Genomic DNA, 21,370 nt, shown 5'->3' with positions numbered 1-21,370 from the left:
TATTAGTAATTTAAAACCAAATAGTGTTTTGCCTCCTTTTTTTGTCAGATTCCGTATGATGTAATTTCCTGTTGCAAGATGGCGGCCATCAGGAACGGCTTGACTCCAGCATGTCTCGCGGGACGTTTCGTCTTCACACATAGTCCGAAACCCAACGCGGGCAGGCGGCGTTGCTCGGACATCTGGAAGCACGTATGTTACCCTCGCTTTTCAACTTAATGTCGTTTAACCCCCGATGCGATCATGATAGGAAGCGAGTCAGATCGCAGCACTGTCCGTCTGTTTGACTATGACTTTGACAGGAACCCCACACTCAATCCGATTGACGACTTTATTGAGGAGAATTCGTATGAATTATAACATTATAATCGCGGTTTTTGCGAACGCACTATTGATATGTGTATTTTATTGTGGCAGTACCACATAACACAAAATGTAATCCTTGACACTGAACTGTAAAAAGTGCTCAACATAGTGACAGTTTGTTTATATTGTTCCATAAACCTCCCATGCTTGTTTTGGGAATGTGGAAGTAAACCGGAGTACCCGTACAAAACCCACACAGGCACGGGGAGAACTTGAAACCTCCACACTGGAACGAATAGAACCATGTTGGCAACGTGTTAACCAGTTGCCCAACATGTTGAATCAAAAGTCAAAAATTGTTCTTACAATGAAAAACGGTGATCAACATATTCTATCGCGTGAATAATCATACCGGTCAATGTTTACGTTTTCCCCGTATTTTATATGCTTATTTTTTATCATTCCAAATATTGTATGGCTTTTATACAGGAAAAAAGTAATTGTGAACCGATGTTACAAAGACCATTTTGGCTGAAATCCAGTTGGTCTCAAAGGCTGGTAGCCCACGACAAATATGCCGCCGATCACTATTATTGTCACGGCAAACCAGCAAAAGTAATCCTCAATTGTATATTTTGTTTTTATCGCTGCGTACGGCCGCATTGATAAAAGCACGATGTGCACATGTGCAGGTAGCTTAAAGAGTTTGATGTTTCTCTTTAATCGTAAGTAGGTTCGTTGTCAGATTTCCCAGGCAAGAGACACGCAGATGTGATGTGTCATGATGATGTGTGTGTGTGTGTGTGTGTAACGTGTAAAATTTTACACATCTAATTGCATTCACGTTGCCAATTCCTCTCATCAAACTAGTGCTGGCTCCAGAGGTCTCATGTGCACACAGCATTTGACTTGAACAGTTGGTCTGCTGGCACGCCATCATTCTTGTGCAGGCGGCGCCAAAAGCTCCTCTGGGCTGGCGTGAGACACAACAGCACCCAGGTCAGTTGGCAAGTTTAAACTCACAAGCAGTCGGTCTGTGTAGGCTCTCAGTTGGACAGGAGTGGTCCATCGATGAAAAGGTTTCTTCAGCCGTCATCTGTACTTCTTTGAAGGTGTCGAATGTTTCACTCCTCATCTGAAGAGCTTCGTCAGCGAACTAAAATTGTGCTGGTAACCTTGGCCCTATACATACTGTACATCCCTAATAGACAGAGGTAGCAGTGCTTTGATAGGTCCCTGCTCTAAGGTTGGGGCATCAGTGGACTGCTCCCTGAAACTCCCTGAAATTAATCTTCTTTTGTCCTGTCTAATTACCTCTAATGTTCTATGCCTGGTTCTGATAGCCCCATTAGCCCTGGTATCACCTCATGAGCATGTCTAAGCCTATGTGGTAACGACCTAAGAAGTCTATTGTAAGCACGATCTAAATTAAACATTGAGGTGTCCTCAAGGTTTAATTTGGATTAACCCTCAAGGTTACCAGTGTTACCAGCAGAACTTTAGTTTGCTGATGAAGCTCTTCGGATGAGGAGCAAAATGTCCGTCTCCTTCAAAGAAGTACAGATGACGGCTGAAGAAACCTTTTCATCAATCTCATAACCAAACATCAGCACAGTCATTTTTAAATGTGATGTTTTTTTACCAAGATGCTGAGTGGGGGTGGGCCCGTGGTGTCAAACAGCGCCGCGGTCCTTCAGCAAACCATCCCCGAACAGGTGGATAAAACAACAGTTGAAGTTACACAAACTGGCCAAAGCGTCACCTTACCCGCGGTGGGTGCGTACAGGTCCCGCCTGTTCCTGTTTCCGTGCCGGCGGGGGACGCACCCGCCCCGTCCTTGACGCAGGCAGTTTCGGACGCGACGGAGGTCCTCCAGGCTGTCAATCCGGAAGTCCGTCTGGCCGAGCTGGGCTTGGCTGGCCACACTCCGGTGGGTGTCATCCAGAATCTACTCGAGTTCATGCACATGGACGTCGGCCTGCCTTGGTGGGCAGCCATTGTGGTCGGTAAGCAATTCAGTAGATCACATCTTTAAAAACGCACTTGTTGGGTGTAAGCAGGTGCAATTAGAAATTTGATGTTAGACAAGAACTTCAGCACCCGGTAAAGTTCCCTGATTGAAACAAGATGGTCTGATTATGCGTCGCCAGGGACGGTGGTGGCTCGCCTCGCCGTCTTTCCAGTCATCGTGAAGGGCCAGCGGGAGGCGGCCAAACTCAACAACGTCATGCCCGAGATGACCCGCCTCAGCGGCAAGATGACCGAGGCCAAACAGAGCGGCAACAAATTTGAATGTGAAATTCCTATCCGCCCCGTTTGCTTTGCTTATGTTTGCGTTCGCTGACGTTCTCGCTGGTTCTCTGCAGTTGCCAAAGCCTACACCGACCTCACCATGTTCCAGAAAAAGCACGACGTCAACCCCCTTCGCGGCTTTCTGGTCCCTCTGGCGCAGGTCTGTCTGGAAACGTTTGTTTTTTCCACTATCTGGAGATTGATTTCTTTTTTTATCTGTCCATCATCCAAGGCGCCCATTTTCATCTCCTTCTTCATGGCGCTGAGGAAAATGGCGTACTTGCCGGTGCCGAGCATGCAGACAGGAGGCACGCTGTGGTTTGTCGATCTGACGGCGTCGGATCCCTTCTACATCCTGCCTCTGGCTGTAACGGGAACCATGTTCTTCATTTTAGAGGTGTGAGTCCTTCATGATCATATCGAGTTGTCATCCTCCACTTTGTCACCATGCCTTCTCCATCACGCTTAGCTGGGCGCCGAGTCAGGCGTGGACAACCCCAACCTGCGCGCCATGAAGACCGTGTTCCGAATCATGCCTTTCGTCATCCTCCCGCTCACGATCAACTTCCCTACGGTGGGGTCGTCATCGCCGCCGTCAAATTTGTTGTCCTTGCGCCCGTGCGGAGAAAAGATGGGTGAACCTTCCCCTCCGTTGTGTCCTCAGGCCGTGTTCATCTACTGGCTCACCTCCAACTGCTTCTCTTTGGCTCAAGTGGCGCTGCTCAAACACCCGGTGGTCCGTGACAAGCTGCGCATCCCGGAGAGGATCAATCACCCAGCTTCGGAAATGCCTCAAACCGACGGCTTCATCGCCAGCATGAAGAAAGGTCAGTTCAAATGTGACGTTAGCTTAACTCATTCACTGCCAGACGATGTGCAAAAATGTGTCCACTTCAATGCCAGGGTTTTTGTTATTTTTCACTCAAATTGCAGGACCTACAGAATATTGAGTTTTAGGACTACATCAACATTCAATTCAGTGTAAGAAACCTTCAAAAAAAGAGTTAATTCCCAAGTTATATGGGTCTGGAGTTATCTGAGCTTGATATGGGGGCGGCTGTACAAAATGCAATATGTATATATTGAATTATATAGCGCTTCAACGACAACTGGCGCTGTACCAAAGCACTAACATGGACAAAAGGCAAATGCTGCCCCCTTGTGGAAGGGAACAAACATTGCCAGAGGCCATGGCCAACGCTTTTTCTGCACCCAAGCATGAAAAACCAAAACCGAACAAATTTGGGAATGGAGCTCTCCGTCATATTTTCTATTACCGAATAAATTTGTGAATGGCAGTGAATGAGTTTTTGTAACAAAAGGCAAATGCCGCCCTCTCGTGAAATGGAAAAACATTGCCAGAGGTCTGACCAGCGCTTTATCGGCACCCGAACAAATTCAGGAATGGCGCCTCACGTCATAGTTTTTAATTCCCGAATAAATTTGGGAAGCTAATATTCCTTCTCATCGATGAGGTGGCTCGGGCATCTGGTTCTTGGATGCTTCCTGGACGCCTCTTTGGGGAGGTGTTACAGGCTGCTGAGACAAATAGTTGATACTTGATTGGTGTTCCTGTTCGTTGTTGTGCCCTTTTGACCTTGTGTGATGTCATCAGGCATCCAATTGACAGTACACATAAGCCAAGACTGCGTGGAATGTTGTTTTTTCTTTTTTTCCAAACTTGTTGACGAGGCTGGGAAAATATCCCATGATACATTTCATGCTGCTCTCAAAATGGCAGAAGAAGGGACACATTTTGTATTTTTAAGGAGGTTTGAGTTCACAAGTGCATAGCTTCTAAGTAAATAGAGAAGAATGTTCTTTGGAAGACGGTCGTCGACAAGTTGACAAGACCACACTCTCTGTTCTTGCTATTGAGAAACGATTTATGTCTCCTGCACGCCTCAGATCCATCCATGGTTGGTCAGCGTAAGGAGAAGATGATGAGTGGATAGATCATTGAAACCAGATGTGGATTTAGTACTTATTAGTTTGTCAAAATCCAATCAATCCAAAATAAGCTTCTCGCTTTTTCAACCTCAGCGGATGATCACATAATGGCACCGGGAGTGGTTTTGCCGGACCTCTGATGTCATACTCATTTTCTCTCTGACCTCCATCCAGGATGGAAGAACGCACAGTTGGCTCAACAGCTGGAAGAGCGAGATCGGCGCATCAAAAATCATCTGGACCTTGCCGCCAAAGGTAAGTTTCCCCATGCCCTTTACGTCATTTTTTTTTCCGCAAGCCACATTGTAGTTACAGTTTCCTCTTGGGGGCCGTTGTGAATTTAGGGAATTATATATATATATATATATATATATATATATATATATATATATATATATATATATATATATATATATATATATTATAGAGCGCACAACAAATTAATGAATAACTAGTCTTCAAATTTGAAGTCAAGAATAATGACTGTTATTGTGGTTTACATACGATAATCATGTAATTTCGCAAGTTTGATTTTTTTTTTTTTCTCTCATGGGATGAATAAAATCATGTGGGGGGCCAGATTTGGCCCCCAGGCCTTGACTTTGACACCTGTGCTTTATGCTTTAATATATGCGATAACAAATATTAAAATGAATACTCGTGTTCTCTGTTTAACAGCATGAAGTTGACACAATATGCTTGACACATTTTGACTATGCATGACACACACACACACACACACACACACACACACACACACACACACACACACACACACACACACACACACACACACACACACACACACACACACACACACACACACACACACACACACACACACACACACACACACACGTGTGTTCTGTTCTGTATCCTGAAATAATTTTGCATTTTACTCAACATACTGAGAAATGGACTCAGTCCTGTTTCGTGGCTTGCAAAGATCTTTTTTGTTGTGTGAATGGTAGCTTAGTTGTGCCATCTAGTGGAAGAACATTTAATCGCAACCGCTGAGTTCCACCCATGGGCTGTTTGTTTTTACGGGGATGTCTTTCCTGTCTTTCGCGGTTCATTTTCCAAAGCGAAATGTCAAAAAATAAAAAAATCTAAAGGTTCTTTTGGAAAGTGAAAAAAAACATATGAATTTATAAAAGTATGCAACGTACTGTGGATCGAAGTTCTGAAGAATCCTCATTTTCATGCCAAATTGTCCTCCTTGTTTTGCCAAGATGAGTGAGCGAGATTTGCTATTAAATGCGTGTGAGTTTTTTTTTTCTTCCCTGTCTCACAATGTTAGACCTTGCAAAGACGAATACGAAGTGAGCTAGTAAGTTTCCGATTCACCTTCGCTGACAGACGTTAGTATTATATGTGGTTGAAGTGACATAGACCTAAATGTTTTCCACGGAGGATGTCACTTGTAGTTTTATTTTGTAGAGCTGCAACATTTATCACATTTTAGTCATTTTTGCCTACTTCCATTAACTCATTCACTTCCCTTCCCAAATTTATTCGGGAATGGAAAAGCATGACCCGGAGCGCCATTCCAGAATTTGTTCTGATTTTGTTTTTTCTTGTGAGTGAGGCTGCCGATAAAGCGCTGGTCATACTTCTGGCAATGTTTTTCCCTCCGACGAGGGGGGCCACAACCATTTCAAGCTCACCACAACCATTTCAAGCTCAGATATCTCCAGACCTATATGACTTAGGAAATGAACTTTTTTTCTGATATAAGAAGAAAGTCTAAGGTTTTTTTACACTGCATTAAATGTTGATACAGTCCTAAAATTGAAGTGAAAATGACAAAAACCCTGGCACTGGAGTGGACACATTTTTTGCACATCGTCTGGCAGTGAATGAGTTAAATGACTTTCACTTGTAGTCATAAAAATACCATTTGATAATTTGAAATGTTCTAAAAACTGCATGTTGTTTGTTGAAAATGTTATTTTTAATTCAGAAATGTTCCGTGATTTAAATGAACAATTATGATCATCCGCCATGACTACAGTATTAATCCCCCAAAAATTGCCATTTATCATTTTTGGTTTGAAAATTTCCCCCTGCTTTTGCTTTAGTTCTGGAATACTTTGTTTTCAGGTCCACTCAGGCAGACATTTACCCACAATCCTCTGCAGCAAACCCCAACGCCATCCAGCAAAGATAAGACCACTAAAAAGACAAGACCATGGAAGGACATCATGGAATGAAGTGTGCAGTATACATATATTTATAAATATTGGAGGATTTTCCTATCAGCATTAAAAATAAAAAGAAAACACATGACACAGAGCAACCACTTGTCAGCATTTTTATTATAAATAGTTCCACCAGCACTCTCAATATTGGAGACATGAAAGTATCAGAATTGTCATTTCAAAGAAGCAGTCCATTTCCAAAAAGAAAAAAAACATCTTTCAAGTTATGTAGTGCCACACGTAAAATCTCTGCTCGAAATCTAACCTTCACCAGTAAAAGTGCGCACGCTTGTGCCCGTTTGTGTCGCCGTGTGCGTATTCAATCATCATGATCAACGTCCAGTTCTGTTAAAACGGAGAAGCACACCTTCTGTATGAGAACTCCGGACTGAGCTGAAAAAAAAAATGGGCACACGTAGCAGGTTAGAGAAATTTTGGATGGGTTCCAGATACTGTTCGGTTGTGTTAAAAACGAAGCTTCGACTGCAATCAGATATACATCGTGTGTCATTGTTTTTGGTCTGCTGATATTTGCGATGGTTGGAAATTCTCTACAGGTGCCTTTTTTTTTTTTGGCTTACCGATGATCCTCCGTAACCACATGGGCCTCTTGTAGGCCGGAGTGTAGCAGCACAGGAAGTAAACGGGCACGCCGGACAGCGCGATGCCGATGCCGATCAAGGAGTTGACCGTGTCGCTATACAGGGGCACCACTACCAGGAAGACGGTGAGGAGGCAGAATACGATGGGAAAAGCCACGCTGAGCTGCAAGGGGGAAAACGGCGTTTAGGGTTTTGGTGGGACAGTCTTGGCTTTCACACTTTGCTACCTTCAACGGCCTCTTCCTGTCCGGCTGCTTCCATCGCAGATACAGTTGCCCCAGAATTGAAAGACCCACAAAGAACCAGTAGCTGAAGCTGTAGTAGTTGATGAGCCTGAAGACGTCTTCTACGCACAAGTAGATGAGCGCCATGACGCCCTGCCGGTGAGGCGTCCGGAAAGGTTTAGATACAGCAAAGGAGGCGGGGAAAAAGTGTGTGTCTGTGTGTGAAATGACGGACGTTGAAGAGCAGCGCCGGGATGGGTGTGTAGCGGTGGACGTGGATCATACAGAGGTAGTCGGGAAGGTGGCCCTCTCTGGAGCCCACGAAGAAAAGCCTTCATACACACGAAACAAAATGGATGACAGTTTCGAGGCAGCGCAAAGGAATGGACAACAGTTTTCTCAGATCTCACCTGGAAGACGCCAAAATAGAGGCGTTGAGTCCTCCAAAACACGACAAAGCAACTGCCAAGGGAATGGTCCAGTTCATCACGCCAAAAACCTGGTCGGCAAACGTCTGCGGGTGGACCCGTGACACAATCGTGAGGATGAAGACGAAGATCCTTCTGGTAAGGTGGAGATTCCGCACTCACCACGGCGACGGCGTCGCTATCCAAAATGGCGTTCATGGGTAGGATGGCGTAGTAGGCCACGTTGGTCAAAATGTAGATGACCGTCACGATGGGCATGGAAATCGCAATGGCCAACGGTAGATTCCTGCGAGCCAGCAAGCACGGAACTCTTTTTAGATCCCCTCCCTAGCCGCAAATGTAACTCTCCCTTTCGACCCACGTTAACTCATTCACTGCTAGACGATGTGCAAAAATGTGTCCACTCCAGTGCCAAGGTTTTTGTCATTGTCACTCCAATCGAAAGACCCACAGAATATTGAGTTTTAGGATGACAGAGACGTTCAATTCAGCGTAAGAAAGCATAGACTCTCTTCTTTCATCAGAAAAAAAACAGTTAATTCCCAAGTTATATAGTTCTGAAGTTATCTGAGCTTGAAATGGGGGCGGATGTACAAAATACAATACAATACATATAGATTTACGTATATAGCGATTCAACAACAGCTGAAGATGTAACAAAGTGCTAACATGGACAAAAGGTAGATGCTGCCCCCTCGTGGGAGGGAAAAATATCACCAGAGCTCTGACCAGCACTTTATCGGCACCCCACACAACCAAAACCCAAACAAATTTGGGAATGGCGCTCCTTGTCATATTTTAAATTTTCAAATAAATTAGGAGATGGCAGTGAATTAGGTAAAAAAAATAACTTGGCCAAATAGTTCCAGACGGAACTCAGAAATATTCATAAGATGGACAAAATGTCCACTTCAGTGCCAGAGTTTTTGTCATTTTAGCTTAAATTGCAGGACCCACAGAATATTGAGTTCAATTCAAACATTCAATTCAGCGTAAGATAACTTGGACTTTCTTCTTTCATCAGAAAAAAATGAGTTAAATCCTAAATTATTAGTTCTGGAGTTATCTGAGCTTGAAATGGGGGAAGATGTACAAAATACAATACAGACATAGATTTATATAATAGCTGAAGCTGCAGCAAAGGCAAATGCTGCCCCCTCGTGGAAGGGAACAAAAATTGCCAGAGGTCTGACCAGCGCTTTATTGGCACCCATTGCAAGAATAACCAAAACCCGAATAAATTCAAGAATGGCACTCAACGTCACACTTTTCAATTCCCGAATTAATATGTGAATGGCAGTGAATGAGTACAAGTATTTGCACACGTACCTTTCTGGGTTCTTGATCTCCTCTGTGACAAAATTGAGCGTGTCCCATCCGGAATAGGAAAACAAAGCCGAGTAAAGAGCCAAAGCGATGTCACCGGGATCCCGAGATGACCCCTCAAAGAGATCCTCAAAGTTCTGCGTGTGACCTACCCAATAAATAAAGAAAGAAAGAAATCAACTTCCATGACCACCACACCGAAGATCAACCAGCAGGACCGGGCATCATTTGACAACCTTGGATGATCTTGACCAGGCCAGTGATGATGACCGCAATCAAGGCGATGACTTTGACGTAGGTAAAGAAGTCCTGCACCCTGGTTCCCCATTTCACGTAGGCGCAGTTGACAAAGGTTAATAAACCTGCAGAGGGGGAAGAAAATGCAACGATCAGACCAATCCCTCAAACCTCCTCCATAATAATCCACCCTTGCTGACGTACGCTCTGCGCTTCCGCGTCGTAGGAAGCGACGCCGCTGACCGGAGCGGATATGAAAAGCGCAGCACAAGCATTCAACAACTTGTTATTCTCCCGGTCCTCCAACCTCGAGAGACAAAAAAAATGGACCGGTCCATCCCTACGCTATCGTCAAGCTTCCTGGATCAAAATAAGTTTGAACTCGGCTGGATGGAGTTTCAAAGTCAACAAAGGGCCACAGCGAGGTCATCGGAGAAGAGCGACATTAATCGCAGCGGGCAGCGAGAGAAAAGAAAAGCGCAGTGCTCAAATTGCAAATTTGACAAGACAGGAGATGCGCATGCTGCTGGGAAGCGGTTGTGTTGGTTTAGCGTTTTATTCACACCTCGTGACTGATTTTCACGACTCACGATTGGTTGTTTTGATTTCTTTTATGACAAAGCGTTTGGATGGTGAGTGAGGTGCTGGTGTCCATCTACAGCAGAAGCCATTAGAATGATTAATCCCCTTCACATATTAGATATAGAGCGCACAACAAGTTAATCAATAATTATTTTGCAATTTGAAAGTAAAAAATAATGACTGTTATTGTGGTTTACATATGACAATTAGAAATTTTGGTTCAGACTTTAGCAAGCGTCATGGAATTTCCCGAGTTTGATTTGCTCTCGTGGGCCGACTAAAATGAGATGGCGGGCCAGATTTGGGCCTTGACTTTGACACCGGTGATCTACACGCAATGCATCCAATTTTTGAGTATTCTGTTTCAAAATGGCCACTTGAAATTGTCCTTTTGAAACTTTTTTGGGTCATTTTGTCCTTATGAATATTTCTGAGATCCGTCTGGAACTATATTTTTGGCCAATTTTTTTTTAACTCATTCACTGCCATCTCCAAATTTATTCGGGAATTGAAAATATGACATGGAGCACCATTCCTGTTTTTTTTTCCAGTTTTGGTTTTTCTTGAGGGGCTAGTCAGAGCTCTGGCAATATTTTTCCCTCCCACGAGGGGGCAGCATCTACCCTATTGTACAGCCACCCCCATTTCAAGCTCAGATAACTACAGGCCCATATCACTTCGGAATTAACTCTTTTTTTCTGATGAAAGAAGAAAGTCTAAGGTTTCTTATGCAGCACTGGATGTTTATGTAGTCCTAAAACTCAATATTCTGTGGGTTCTGCAATTTGAGTGAAAATGACAAAAACCCTGGCACTGGAGTGGACACCTTTTTGCATATTGTCTTGAAGTGAATGAGTGAAGGACCTGGAAAAAAGTGGCCTTGAGAGTCCCACCAAAGTGGCATTGAAGTCATTTTTTGATGTTGCAATCCCACTAGCGTCTTGTCGGTGTGTTTAGCACGCCGATTTAGAAATACATTTGCTCAGTTCTCTGAAAGGGGGGACATTTGAAAATTTATAGTTACTCGGAAGACATGACTGTGTCGGGTTTGAGCCGTTAGGGTTAAAGTCTCAACTCAGTCAGGACTTTAACTTACTGCTATCAGCTCTCCTTATCATTTTCCTCGCTCATGCGTGTGTGCGTGATTAAAATAAAACACTTCAAGGATGTGCAATGGCTGCTTTTTACCAACAATGTCATATCAAAGGTTGTTTGTTGGACTTCCGCAACAAATTCTGGTTTAGCGTCTTGGCCTTACGTTGTCTAGGTCTCCGGTTGCCTAAGCGTCCGCACATTTTTTGCTTAGCGAGTATGTCACGTGTGTTTCTCAATACTTTGGTCAGTTCATCAGCGCTGTTCTTTTCTGTCAGCCTGGAAAGGTCAGTTTTTTTTCCGTTTCCAAGGCAAAAAAAAAAAGTAAAAAGCGTGACCAGGATTGTTAAAGAGGAACATAAAGTCACGCAGCAGACTAACTTCTTCCAGTTTGGTTTCACTTCTGTGTAATGACGTCAGGGGGGATTCAGGGGGGGTCTACTTACATATGCAAGCAGCCGCCAGGAGCCGGTTGGCCACGTACGGCGCAATGCAGGTGGGGAAGATAGGCTGCACCATGTAGTTGGAGAAGGTGATGGCGATGACGGCTTGGCTGGTGGGCTCGATGATGAGCAGCGACGTCCAAAGTCGGATGAAGGCGAGGAAACCCCCGAAAGCCTCCAGGATGTACGCGTAGGAAGCCCCCGATTTGGTGATGGTGGTCCCCAGCTCGGCGTAACAGAGGGCGCCGAAAACAGAGAAGATGCCCCCGAACGTCCACACCACCAGCGAGAGACCGTATGAGGCGCTGTGGATGAGGACCCCCTTGGGCGATACGAAGATGCCCGAGCCAATCATGTTGCCCACAATCAAGCAAACCCCGTTGAGGAGGGAGATCTCCTTTTTTAGCTTCATGGACTCCTGGGATTCTTCGGCCTTGTGAGACGTGGGGCGGCCATTGGAGTGGTCTTCTGTCGGGAGCGGACTAAAAGACATCCTGGTTTTTCTTAGCACCCCCTTTTAAAAAAAAAATCCGGATGTCCGGTTAGGATGTGAACCGCTCAAAGCCGAATGGCTCTCCAAAATGTCTGTTGCTATCTGAGATGGTCTTCTGCTATCTGCGGAGAAAAACACAAGTTCACATGAGGGATGCTCTTTAACGTTGAAGCCGCAAATGGCCTTCCTGTTTTTTTTCTTTTTCTCAGAAGGTGTATTCGCCTACGATGTTCTTTTCAAATCGTAAACACTTTCACAGTGTCAGCATGCTGACTACTCACATGTTTTCCAAAGTTCATTATCAACAGCTCTCCTTTAATCACCACCAGGAACTATAAACGAAGCCCGGAGTCGATGTTCGCAATGTTGTCCACCCTGCAATCTAAAATATTGTTGTCATGTTTAGTATTTCCAGTCCCCCAATGGATTAAAGTTGCCAAAATAAGCACATTGTAAAAACACGCCTATTTACTATGGTGGCCTTTATCTCCACAAGCATTCTTTTAACAATGATAAATGATGAGCGAGAAAGATTTATGGGAGAGGAAATGGTGTCTTTATGATGCTTCGGTTGAAAAGAAGCTGTTACCTTTCAGGAGTAGCAGAGGAGGCACAGCCGAGGACTTTGTCTCTTTTTTTTTTTTGCTTGAAGTCAGTGTTGCCACAGCCTCTCCACATACGTATAGGGGGGCAAGGTCCAAACAAGGCGCCAATAAGTGTCCCCCCCCCCACCACCCTTACTCAAGGTTAGATTCTCCCTTGGCTCTTTATCAGAGAAACAAAGACAAATCAATCGCTGTTATTGATCGCTCTCTTGGATTCATGCGTTACTTATTCCTCGTCTAAAAATAGATCTTAGTTTCATTACGGGGATTCAGAGAGTGCGTGGAAAAGTGGGGGTGATCAATAAGCGAATTATCCCCCCAAAAATAAACTTTTGAAAGCGTACCTTGTGCAGCGTCCTTGCAGATGGCTCAAACAAGTGCGGTGCTGTTGCTACGTGCTGTCCTTTTTTCCTCTGCTGCTTCCTCTTCCTCGTGCACTTGAGCCTCTCAACACTCGAGCTTTCTGCTGAAGAAAGGCGTGCGGTGGGCTGGGGTGGGTATGTGAGGAGGTGGGTAGTCACAATTAACTGTTTTAGTGTGTCCAGTGTGACTTTAATGAGATTAAAGGGAGACGTGAGAGAAGAATGGGCTACGGTCGGGTGAGGGAGTGGGTGGGTCTTTTTAGACAATTATTACTGCTGACTCACTTCATTGGAATGTTAAGTGGTAATCATCTTTATTGCACAGGAAAATGTAATTTTCAGGTGAATCGTTTTCCATCGGCGTAATTATTTCCGCACTGAATGGGACATGGCGCCCTCATGTGGTCACTCAAAAGAGAGCCGTTCGAAACGGGCAGATTGATTGAAAAAGAGCCTTTAATGAGTCAAACTGGCAGTTTGACTAATATGCAGTTTTTTGAACTGCATATTACAAGTTGTGAAAAAAACTCACGCCACACCACAAAATAAAAATGACACAGAAAGTCGATCCACGTCAATGGTTTACTTTCTCCCGTCGAGCAGAAAATCGTCATCATAAATCAACGCTCGCCAATCGTGTAATTTCTCCCATTGAGCAGAAAATCGTCATAAAAAGTCGACACGCATCAATTGCATATTTTCTTCCTTTGAGCAGAAAATCGTTGATTTGTTCTGTCACTATCAGTCGATGGCTAAAGATACATTATGTGCTATAATTTATTTATGGAGTGAAATTTGATAACTGAAGTGCTCTTGCTGTACACCTGTTGGGAATCACCGGTGGAAATGACTTATCCATCCATCCATCTATCAATCTCGTCTGTGTAAGCTCTCAGTCGTACAGGAGTGGTCCATTGATGAGGTTTCTTCAGCCGTCATCTGTACTTTTTATCTATCTATCTATCTATCTATCTATCTATCTATCTATCTATCTATCTATCTATCTATCTATCTATGTAGCGACTCAGAACATCTGCTGTCGATACAGTTTGTAGTAGTTCGTTTGTGTGCTTTTTACTGAGGATGATAGAACATGTCGATAAATGGTTATCAAAGTGATTGATCAACACTTGATGGCGATCTCAGCGCCTTTATTGTTCCATTTGCTGCTCTGCACGTTTTTCCCTTGGTGACCGGTTGCCATGTAGGCTAAAAAACATGAGGATTGAAAGACTGGCGTTTGGGGGACAGCTGGGCTAGGTCTGTCCCTGACCCCCCCACCCCAGCCCCTTATCCTGCTTCCAGTCACTCTAGATGGGTCCGGAGGGGGGGGGGGGTATTGTGTAGGGATTAGAGCTTCCTGTGTGTCACCTCATTAAACGGATGGGATGGAAGAGGGGGTGTGAAAGAGTGAAATGAAAGCGAAAATGAAAGAGTATGCGTGAAAAAGTATGACACAGAGAGGGTAGGTTGTAGGGGGCCGGGGGCAGGGCTTTTAGGTGATGGCCTCTACACAGCTGCACACATAATCACACCGTCAAGACTTTGATTAGCCTTCTCTTTCTCTCTCTCTTACGCACACACACAAATACAAGTGCACACACACACACACACACACACACACACACACACACACACACACACACACACACGCACGCACCCAAGAAAAAGCACGGTGGGCAAGAAAAAATTGAGTTAGGTGCAGACAAAAGGAACCCCGCCACTCCCTCTACACTCTCACCTCCCTTCCTAATCCTTTCACGCACATTGAATTTGCACCCCCCCCCCACCGAACAATTAAGAATGTGAAGAAATCACATCTTATCATGGCAATCCACAAACCCCACCCAATGATGTTCTCTGGTGGCTGTTAGAAGTAAAGTAGCAACTCAAAGTCACCTGATTAAGTTTTGAGTCGCTGTGATGTAATTACTGGAACTCAAATATGAACCAAAGAGTTAGCCAGGGGAGCTACGCTATTCTAGCTAGCGCAGTGTTCAATAAAAGCATAGGAAACAGAGCAACACTGGCTTTTCACGTGGAAATTGTTTTATTACCTTGGGAACACGTAAAAAGGTCGTAAAGTTTTCACTCATTTGGCTGGACAGTCATTGGGCATTGGTTTAACACAGAGGGCACAGGATTACCTCGTCAACAATCCTCACAGGTAGCACTATCCGGTCGTCGTGAGACATTCACACATTCAGTAGCAGCGTCACAATCACGCAGCAGAGAAAAAAAGAAAGCAAAGAACGTGAAAGTTAAGGCTTAGGAGGTCAATCGTATTTGCAAGTGTGGCCGTATGAGAGTCACACGGGCGCTTTTGCACTTGAACCGAATATTAACCGTGCCGATGTACTGTCCAGTGGGTCGACACTAAGCCCTCGCTGTGCTCTTTCAAATACAACAAAAGTACTCTAAACCCAAGTCACTATCACACAAACTACATCTATCACCTCTAAGAGATGAAGAGACTAGAAAAAAAGATACTGGCCTGTCAAGAGTATCTACGACACTATCTTATGCTGTCCGTTAGTTCAGCATTCAGCCTCATCGCATTGAAGCTTTGCGTCCGGATCCGTACTACTTTCTTTCTTTTCTTCCTTAGAGCTTGAATCCTCAGGAGTATCACCCGTGTTGCTCTGAGCTTTGGAGGAGGCGGGCAAAGCGACGGGGTGAATTTTCATGTGACCCTGCGGATGACAAGCAGTTCTGCATTAAAGTACATTGGCCGATGACATTTCCCGAATGACAAAGTTGTACCTTGAGGCCACTGCGGCTGGCGTACAGTTTTCCGCAATGGGAGCAGCTGTAGGGTTTGTCCATGCGAGGATTTTGGCCGCGTCGTCCCAACGCAGTGCCGGGTGGCTCCGGGCTCTCTGAATTCTCTTTCTCTGGTTCTGCCGAAGTAGGAAGCGGTGGGATCGTGAAGGCAGCGTTGTCTCTCTCGTCGTCATTCTGGGTCACTTCCGACAGGATACTACTGTCAGCTGGCGAGTTGCAAGTCGCCGGGCTCGGCGGAGGGCTGTGCACACTTTTAGGGTTTCCAGTCGCTGTGAATTTGTAGTTTTTATTGTCGCCAATCTTGGGTCCATCACTGTCGTTCACCGCAGCAGAACCACAGCTAGCTGAGGGGTCTTTGTCTGGGCTTCCCACAACAGCGTGGACCTCTTGGGAATTCTTCAAGGGGCTGACGTCATCAAGGTTATTGTCGCTGAGATCAAGGGGGTCTTCAGCTGCTGCCAAGCTGGTATTATGGTTCAGAGGAGGGCTAACGCTGGGTGCGGAACCTTCCAATTCCTCCATCTTGACATCACAAGATTCCTCTGTCTTGCCAGAGATGTTTTTGGAGGTTGTAGTCGTAAGAGCCAGCGGAAGGAGCTGGACTTGTGACGATGAGCTCCCCAATTCGTTCTCCGTCTCATCAACAAAGATATTGTTGTCTAATTCTGTGCCATCTTCTGCTTGCATTGCATCTTCATTAGGTGGGATTTGCCCTCCGAGGTGGAGGCGTATGTGGTGCTGAAGGACTAAGGCGTTGGTGAACTTCCGTGGGCACAGCGGGCAAGAGTTGAGCGCGCGGGAATTTGCCGGTCTGGCTCGATGAGTTGCTAGGTGGGCCCTGAGGCTGCCCTTGGTGGAGAAGGAGCGACCGCAGAGCTTACAAGGGAAGGGCCGCTCACCAAGGTGAGTGGCCTGGTGCAAACGCAGCGCTCGAGCGCAGCTGAGGACCCGTAGGCACACTCCGCACTGATTGGCCACTTGAGTTGTTGGCAGGGAAGGAGTCGTGGAGGTGGTGGCGGTCAAGTTGGGGACTGGGACTACTCGAGGGGCATTGGGACTGAGGCCCAAGGTGGATAGCATTTCCCTGTGATAGATACTGGAGGCGGTGTTCAAGTCGTGACCGTTAGTCTTGGTATTGACCAGGGTGAGTGAAGGGGTGGAGGAAGATGAAGCTCCTTCTTGTGGCTGCTTCTCAAGCTTCTGTACCAGACGCTGAAGCTTGGAAGTATCTGAAGACTGAGCCGAGGTTGCGGGAGAGGAGGAGGTAGAAGAAGTGGATGCTTTCGGGAACGGCGGGAAAGGGAAAGGGAGCTGATGCGCCGACGCGAGGTGGGACGCGGACGGGTGGCCCGTGGGCCGCAGAAGGGCCATGTGGTGGGGCGAAGTACCTCCCGGGAAAAGAATCTTGGGGAGGTGAGCCACTTGGGAGTAGGAGGCGGCTGTGTGGAGGGTTGAATGAGGAGGGGTGTTTTCATCAAAGCGCTGCTGCTTCACCCCTTTGAACTGACTTGCCAGTGAGGAAGAGGACAAGGATGCTGCGGAAGCAGGTGGCACGGAGCCTGGCGTACCTGCGACTGCTGAGGCCCGGTTCAGCTGTAGCAAGGAATGGGCTGTGGACAGCAGCGCCATGTCGACGGAAGGTGGCAGAGGGAGGGAAGAAGCAGACGGCCGCGGGGATGTGCTGGATAGGAACCCCAAAGCCATATTCTCCGCCAAGCTGGAGGGAACGCTTCCTTTCCCCCCGTGAAAGTTCTCGTCATCGTCCGCCCGGCGCTTCCTCCTCCTCTGGACAACGCTGGAAGTCGAGGCGCTGAGCGACTGCTCCGAGAGCGCAGGCGGTAGCAGCGAGAGGGAAAGTTCCGGGTTTTGCTCTCGGTGGCGTAGGAAATGAGCCTTGAGGTTTCCTCGTGTGGTGAATCGGCTCAGGCACACAGGACACTGGTACGGTCTCTCACCTGTGTGAGATCTCAGATGGATCTGCAGTGAGGAATCACTGCTTAGGACCTTGCCACAAAAACGGCACATGTGCTGCGGTCGCCCCGATGTTGACGCAGAGCCCATCGTGGACACATACGGGAGCTCTTGTGCATGACTGACAGTGGGGAAGCTCACACCGTTGCCGTGGGCGAATAAAGCGGAACTGGACAAGGAACGTGGAGGTAGCCCCAAAGACAAGGAGAGCGGATGAAGGGACGGCACGGACGGACTGGACACGACGGACGACGATGTTCTGCCGCCATTGACTTGCGGGGCGCTTTGTTTGGAGTGAGGTGGTTGGGAAAAAAGGGATGGCGTGATGCCACTTAGCAGCGAGGTCACAGTGGTGGTGACCGGTGTGGCGGTCAAGGGGTGAGCCGGTGATGAAGACGAGGCTTTACGCTGGATCTCGGCCCCGCTGACTTGCGGGTTGGTATCCTGCCCCAGGACGACGCCTCCCAGCTTCAAAACATGCCTGCAAATTTCTTCGGTCATCTGCATCTGGTGTATTTGTCTCTGTTGTAAAACTCGAAGCTCCTCAAGCAGTACCGCAAGGGTGGGAGGCACTTGGAGAACTTGGGGGGCGGGCAAGTTGGAGGCCTGAGGTGGGCTTTCGCCGCCGCATTGAGTGGAAAGGCATTGGGAGGACGACGATGAGGTCATGGTGGAGGCGGAAACGCCAATCGTCGGGGAGGCCATGGTGGAACGCGACAGGGCTTGGCAACCGGAAGTCTGACCCAAAGGGGGGGGCGAGTGCGTCTGGGAAGACAGCGACGGGTGAGGAAAGTCCGGAGAAAGGGAGGAGTGAGTGTTTGGTAGGGAGGTAGCGAATATCGCGACGTGGTTGGGCCAATGGGGCGGGGGCGAGCTCTCGTTGGGCAAAGAGGGAGCGTGGAGCCCGCCAGGGGACGGTCGAGGGGCCAAAGGGGGTTGGCAGTCTTGGAGTGAGCTTGGGGAGGACGAAGAAGACCCCGATGAGGATCCTAGAGAGGTGGATGGTGACTTCATGCATAGGAGATCATCTGAAAGGAAAGAAAAGGAAATCCAGAATCAGAATCATCTTTATTGGCCAAGTATGTAGAACACACTAGGAATTTGTCTCCGGTAGAACACGCTGCACTAGTATCATCATAAACAAGAATGAAAGGGCATTCCTTCATGTAAGTGGAACCTCTCAGGAACAACTGTGAGACAATGTGCAAAGTATCAAGCAGAGCTAAAGTGATCAGTGGTACAGAAAGCGAGTTAATGGCTCGAGGATGAAGCTGTTAAAGTCTCTGCTGCATTTGGTGCGCATGGATCATTCACGCCTGCCTGAGGGGAGGAGTTGGAAAAGGTGGTGCGCAGGATGCAGAGGGTCCAGTATTATTTTCCTTGGGAAAAGCAAAAAGATACAAAGACGCTTTTGTCTTTTGCAACAAGTCAGTGTCATTTGTCCATTCGCTGAGGGACAAAAATTCACTCACTTGATTCCATTTGTCACCATCATTTATTTCGGCCTGGCCGCGCCCCACTATGTGACCCTTTTGGGTACACACAGTTGTACACAAAGTACTTTATTTTTACCCACAGTGTAACTCTGATAGTATTTTTTTACATTTTCTGTCAACATGTCTGTTTTGGAAGTAATCTCAAAGGTTAGTTATCATTTACCGAAGAAACGCCGGTGAACAATCAAGTCCTAGCTTGTGTGTGAGCGTGTGTTGTCTCAAAGTCCTCAAAAGCACACAAAAAAAAGCTCCCAGTCCACCTTGTTGCCATGGCAACACATTTCCCAGGACAATGGGCATCACCAAGACAACCCCTAACCCCTCTTAAACCACCCCCCTACCTCAACCCCCGCTCTGTCCCTGTCTTTCATCTCTCCATTCACCCACCCTTCCCCCCTTCACGTCACAGAGGAGGTCAAGGGTCAGGCTATGCTAAGGGTCCTGGCACTGTCCGCACATTCTGATTGGTCAACTCATCTGACCTCTGCCGTTCACAGGTCAAATTCTTTCAGAATCTTGAACGCAGAGTGAGGAAAAAAAAGCCAAGCGCATGTGTGTCTGGGGTGTGTGTGTGTGTGTGTGTGTGTGGGGGGGGGGGGGGGGTCCCAACAATGGTGAGAGTAACTTAACTATTCCCTCCTGCGGAGGTAAAGTGATTTCTAAAATAAATCAAAGTCTTCTGGATTCAAAAGTCCAACGTAGCTCAGCAGAGCGGTGCTTCTCAAAGTTGGGGAATTGTACCATGCAGTGGCATGCGGCGGGGGGACTGAAAAATATTTAGCACTGAAACATATTTAATCCTTTTAAAAAAAGAATACATCGAAATAAATAAACCAACACAGATCAACCCTACCTTAGGTTTGGGTCAAATAGTGTGTTTCATGTCATGTCATGCTGTATATCTGGTACTCCCCACTTTAATGTTTTTGTTTTTTATTTCTTGGGCAAAAGTGTGTTAATTAAATTACAAGATGAGATTTTACCAGACTAAAGTTGCATTTTTGCAATTTTCCTATTGAAATATGAACATTTTTCTCCAGATAAATATATCTTTGATATACTATGAAGACTATATCTGGGGGGGGGGGTGACTTGACTCTTCAGGAATACGAATTCATCTTTGTTCTTGGAAAGATTCTTATTTATTGGGGGGTGGGGGGGGGGGGTAACCACCTTATTTATCAGAAATCAGAACGCCTTTAATAGTCCCACAATGGGGAAATTTGCAATCTACAGCAGTAACATTTAAAGGTGTGGGGATCGAAAAAAAGAAACAAATATTATTATAAAACATTACTACTTTGTTCCCTTTAAAATGAATTTATTGTAACATTTTTACTTTTTTCATCAAAAAAAAATTGTCGGGGAGGGGGCGTTCTTTCGAAAAATATCTCCCTACACAGAAAGTTTGAGCTTCCCTGAAGTAGCAAAGAAGCAACAAAAAAGGGAGCAAGGGGGCGCCATTGAAGATCAGCACAATAGAAAGAAGGGTGCAAGATTACCCCCCCCCCCCAAAAAAAAAAAAGAAAGAAGTACGCAATAACACACCGTAAAAGACCTTTGGAAATCTGTTGCTTTGGAGCCCCGAACACCAAAAACGCCAACCACCGTGAACCCCGTTTCAAGAGACACACCTTTTGCTCCCACGTTCTATTTCTTACCGTGAGCGAGGACCCTCAGGCCCCCTGGATCGGCGTTGACGAGGTGTTGGGGTCTCTTCTGTTTCCGGCGTGACATGATTCACGACCAGCCGGAGGAGGTGCGGTAGGAGGAGGAGGGCGGTGGCTCTTGCCGATACTCATCAAATGCATCCGCGAAAAGTTCCTCCAACTTTCCTCCCTGAAAGAATCCCTCAAGAAAGAAAACGAGAAGGAGAGAGGAGATCTTGCAACTCGTCATAAGAGGCAGCCGTGTGTGCGCGCGCGTGTCTGCCCCCCCGTCACCCTAAAAAAAACTTGTCCAATTTGCGCCCCTCC

At 46.4% G+C, this 21,370-nt stretch overlaps 3 protein-coding genes across 3 annotated transcripts; 1 reads left to right on the top strand and 2 right to left on the bottom strand.

Moving 5' to 3' along the window:
• The first annotated feature begins 48 nt into the window (after positions 1-48).
• On the top strand, positions 49-6,843 carry oxa1l (OXA1L mitochondrial inner membrane protein). Its single transcript, XM_088989946.1, has 11 exons — positions 49-192; positions 1,177-1,305; positions 1,953-2,021; positions 2,093-2,312; positions 2,457-2,600; positions 2,673-2,758; positions 2,831-2,995; positions 3,068-3,172; positions 3,263-3,425; positions 4,723-4,803; positions 6,652-6,843. Exons 1-11 carry the CDS (start codon positions 79-81, stop codon positions 6,759-6,761), a joined length of 1,386 nt encoding a protein of 461 aa, XP_088846072.1. The 5' UTR covers positions 49-78; the 3' UTR covers positions 6,762-6,843.
• A 5-nt stretch (positions 6,844-6,848) lies between these two features.
• slc7a7 (solute carrier family 7 member 7) lies at positions 6,849-13,281 on the bottom strand. Its single transcript, XM_088989945.1, has 12 exons — positions 13,126-13,281; positions 12,766-12,941; positions 12,458-12,558; positions 11,687-12,298; positions 9,566-9,691; positions 9,333-9,477; positions 8,166-8,289; positions 7,986-8,089; positions 7,811-7,907; positions 7,579-7,728; positions 7,331-7,514; positions 6,849-7,142 (listed from the first exon to the last, which is right to left on the bottom strand). Exons 4-12 carry the CDS (start codon positions 12,174-12,176, stop codon positions 7,069-7,071), a joined length of 1,494 nt encoding a protein of 497 aa, XP_088846071.1. The 5' UTR covers positions 12,177-12,298; positions 12,458-12,558; positions 12,766-12,941; positions 13,126-13,281; the 3' UTR covers positions 6,849-7,068.
• Positions 13,282-14,976: 1,695 nt separating this feature from the next.
• Positions 14,977-21,350, bottom strand: LOC148901871 (uncharacterized). The gene is made up of 3 exons (XM_089017762.1): positions 21,056-21,350; positions 15,907-18,926; positions 14,977-15,836 (listed from the first exon to the last, which is right to left on the bottom strand). The coding sequence occupies exons 1-3, from the start codon at positions 21,129-21,131 to the stop codon at positions 15,681-15,683; spliced, it is 3,252 nt and encodes a 1,083-aa protein (XP_088873888.1). The 5' UTR covers positions 21,132-21,350; the 3' UTR covers positions 14,977-15,680.
• Between the last annotated feature and the right edge of the window lie 20 nt (positions 21,351-21,370).

This window comes from Hippocampus bargibanti, linkage group LG02 (assembly GCF_051943395.1).
Source record: "Hippocampus bargibanti isolate YZ-2025 linkage group LG02, ASM5194339v1, whole genome shotgun sequence".
Classification (NCBI taxonomy): domain Eukaryota; kingdom Metazoa; phylum Chordata; class Actinopteri; order Syngnathiformes; family Syngnathidae; genus Hippocampus; species Hippocampus bargibanti.
Note: the sequence above shows the minus strand (reverse complement) of the source record. Positions and strands in the feature narration are given on the sequence as shown.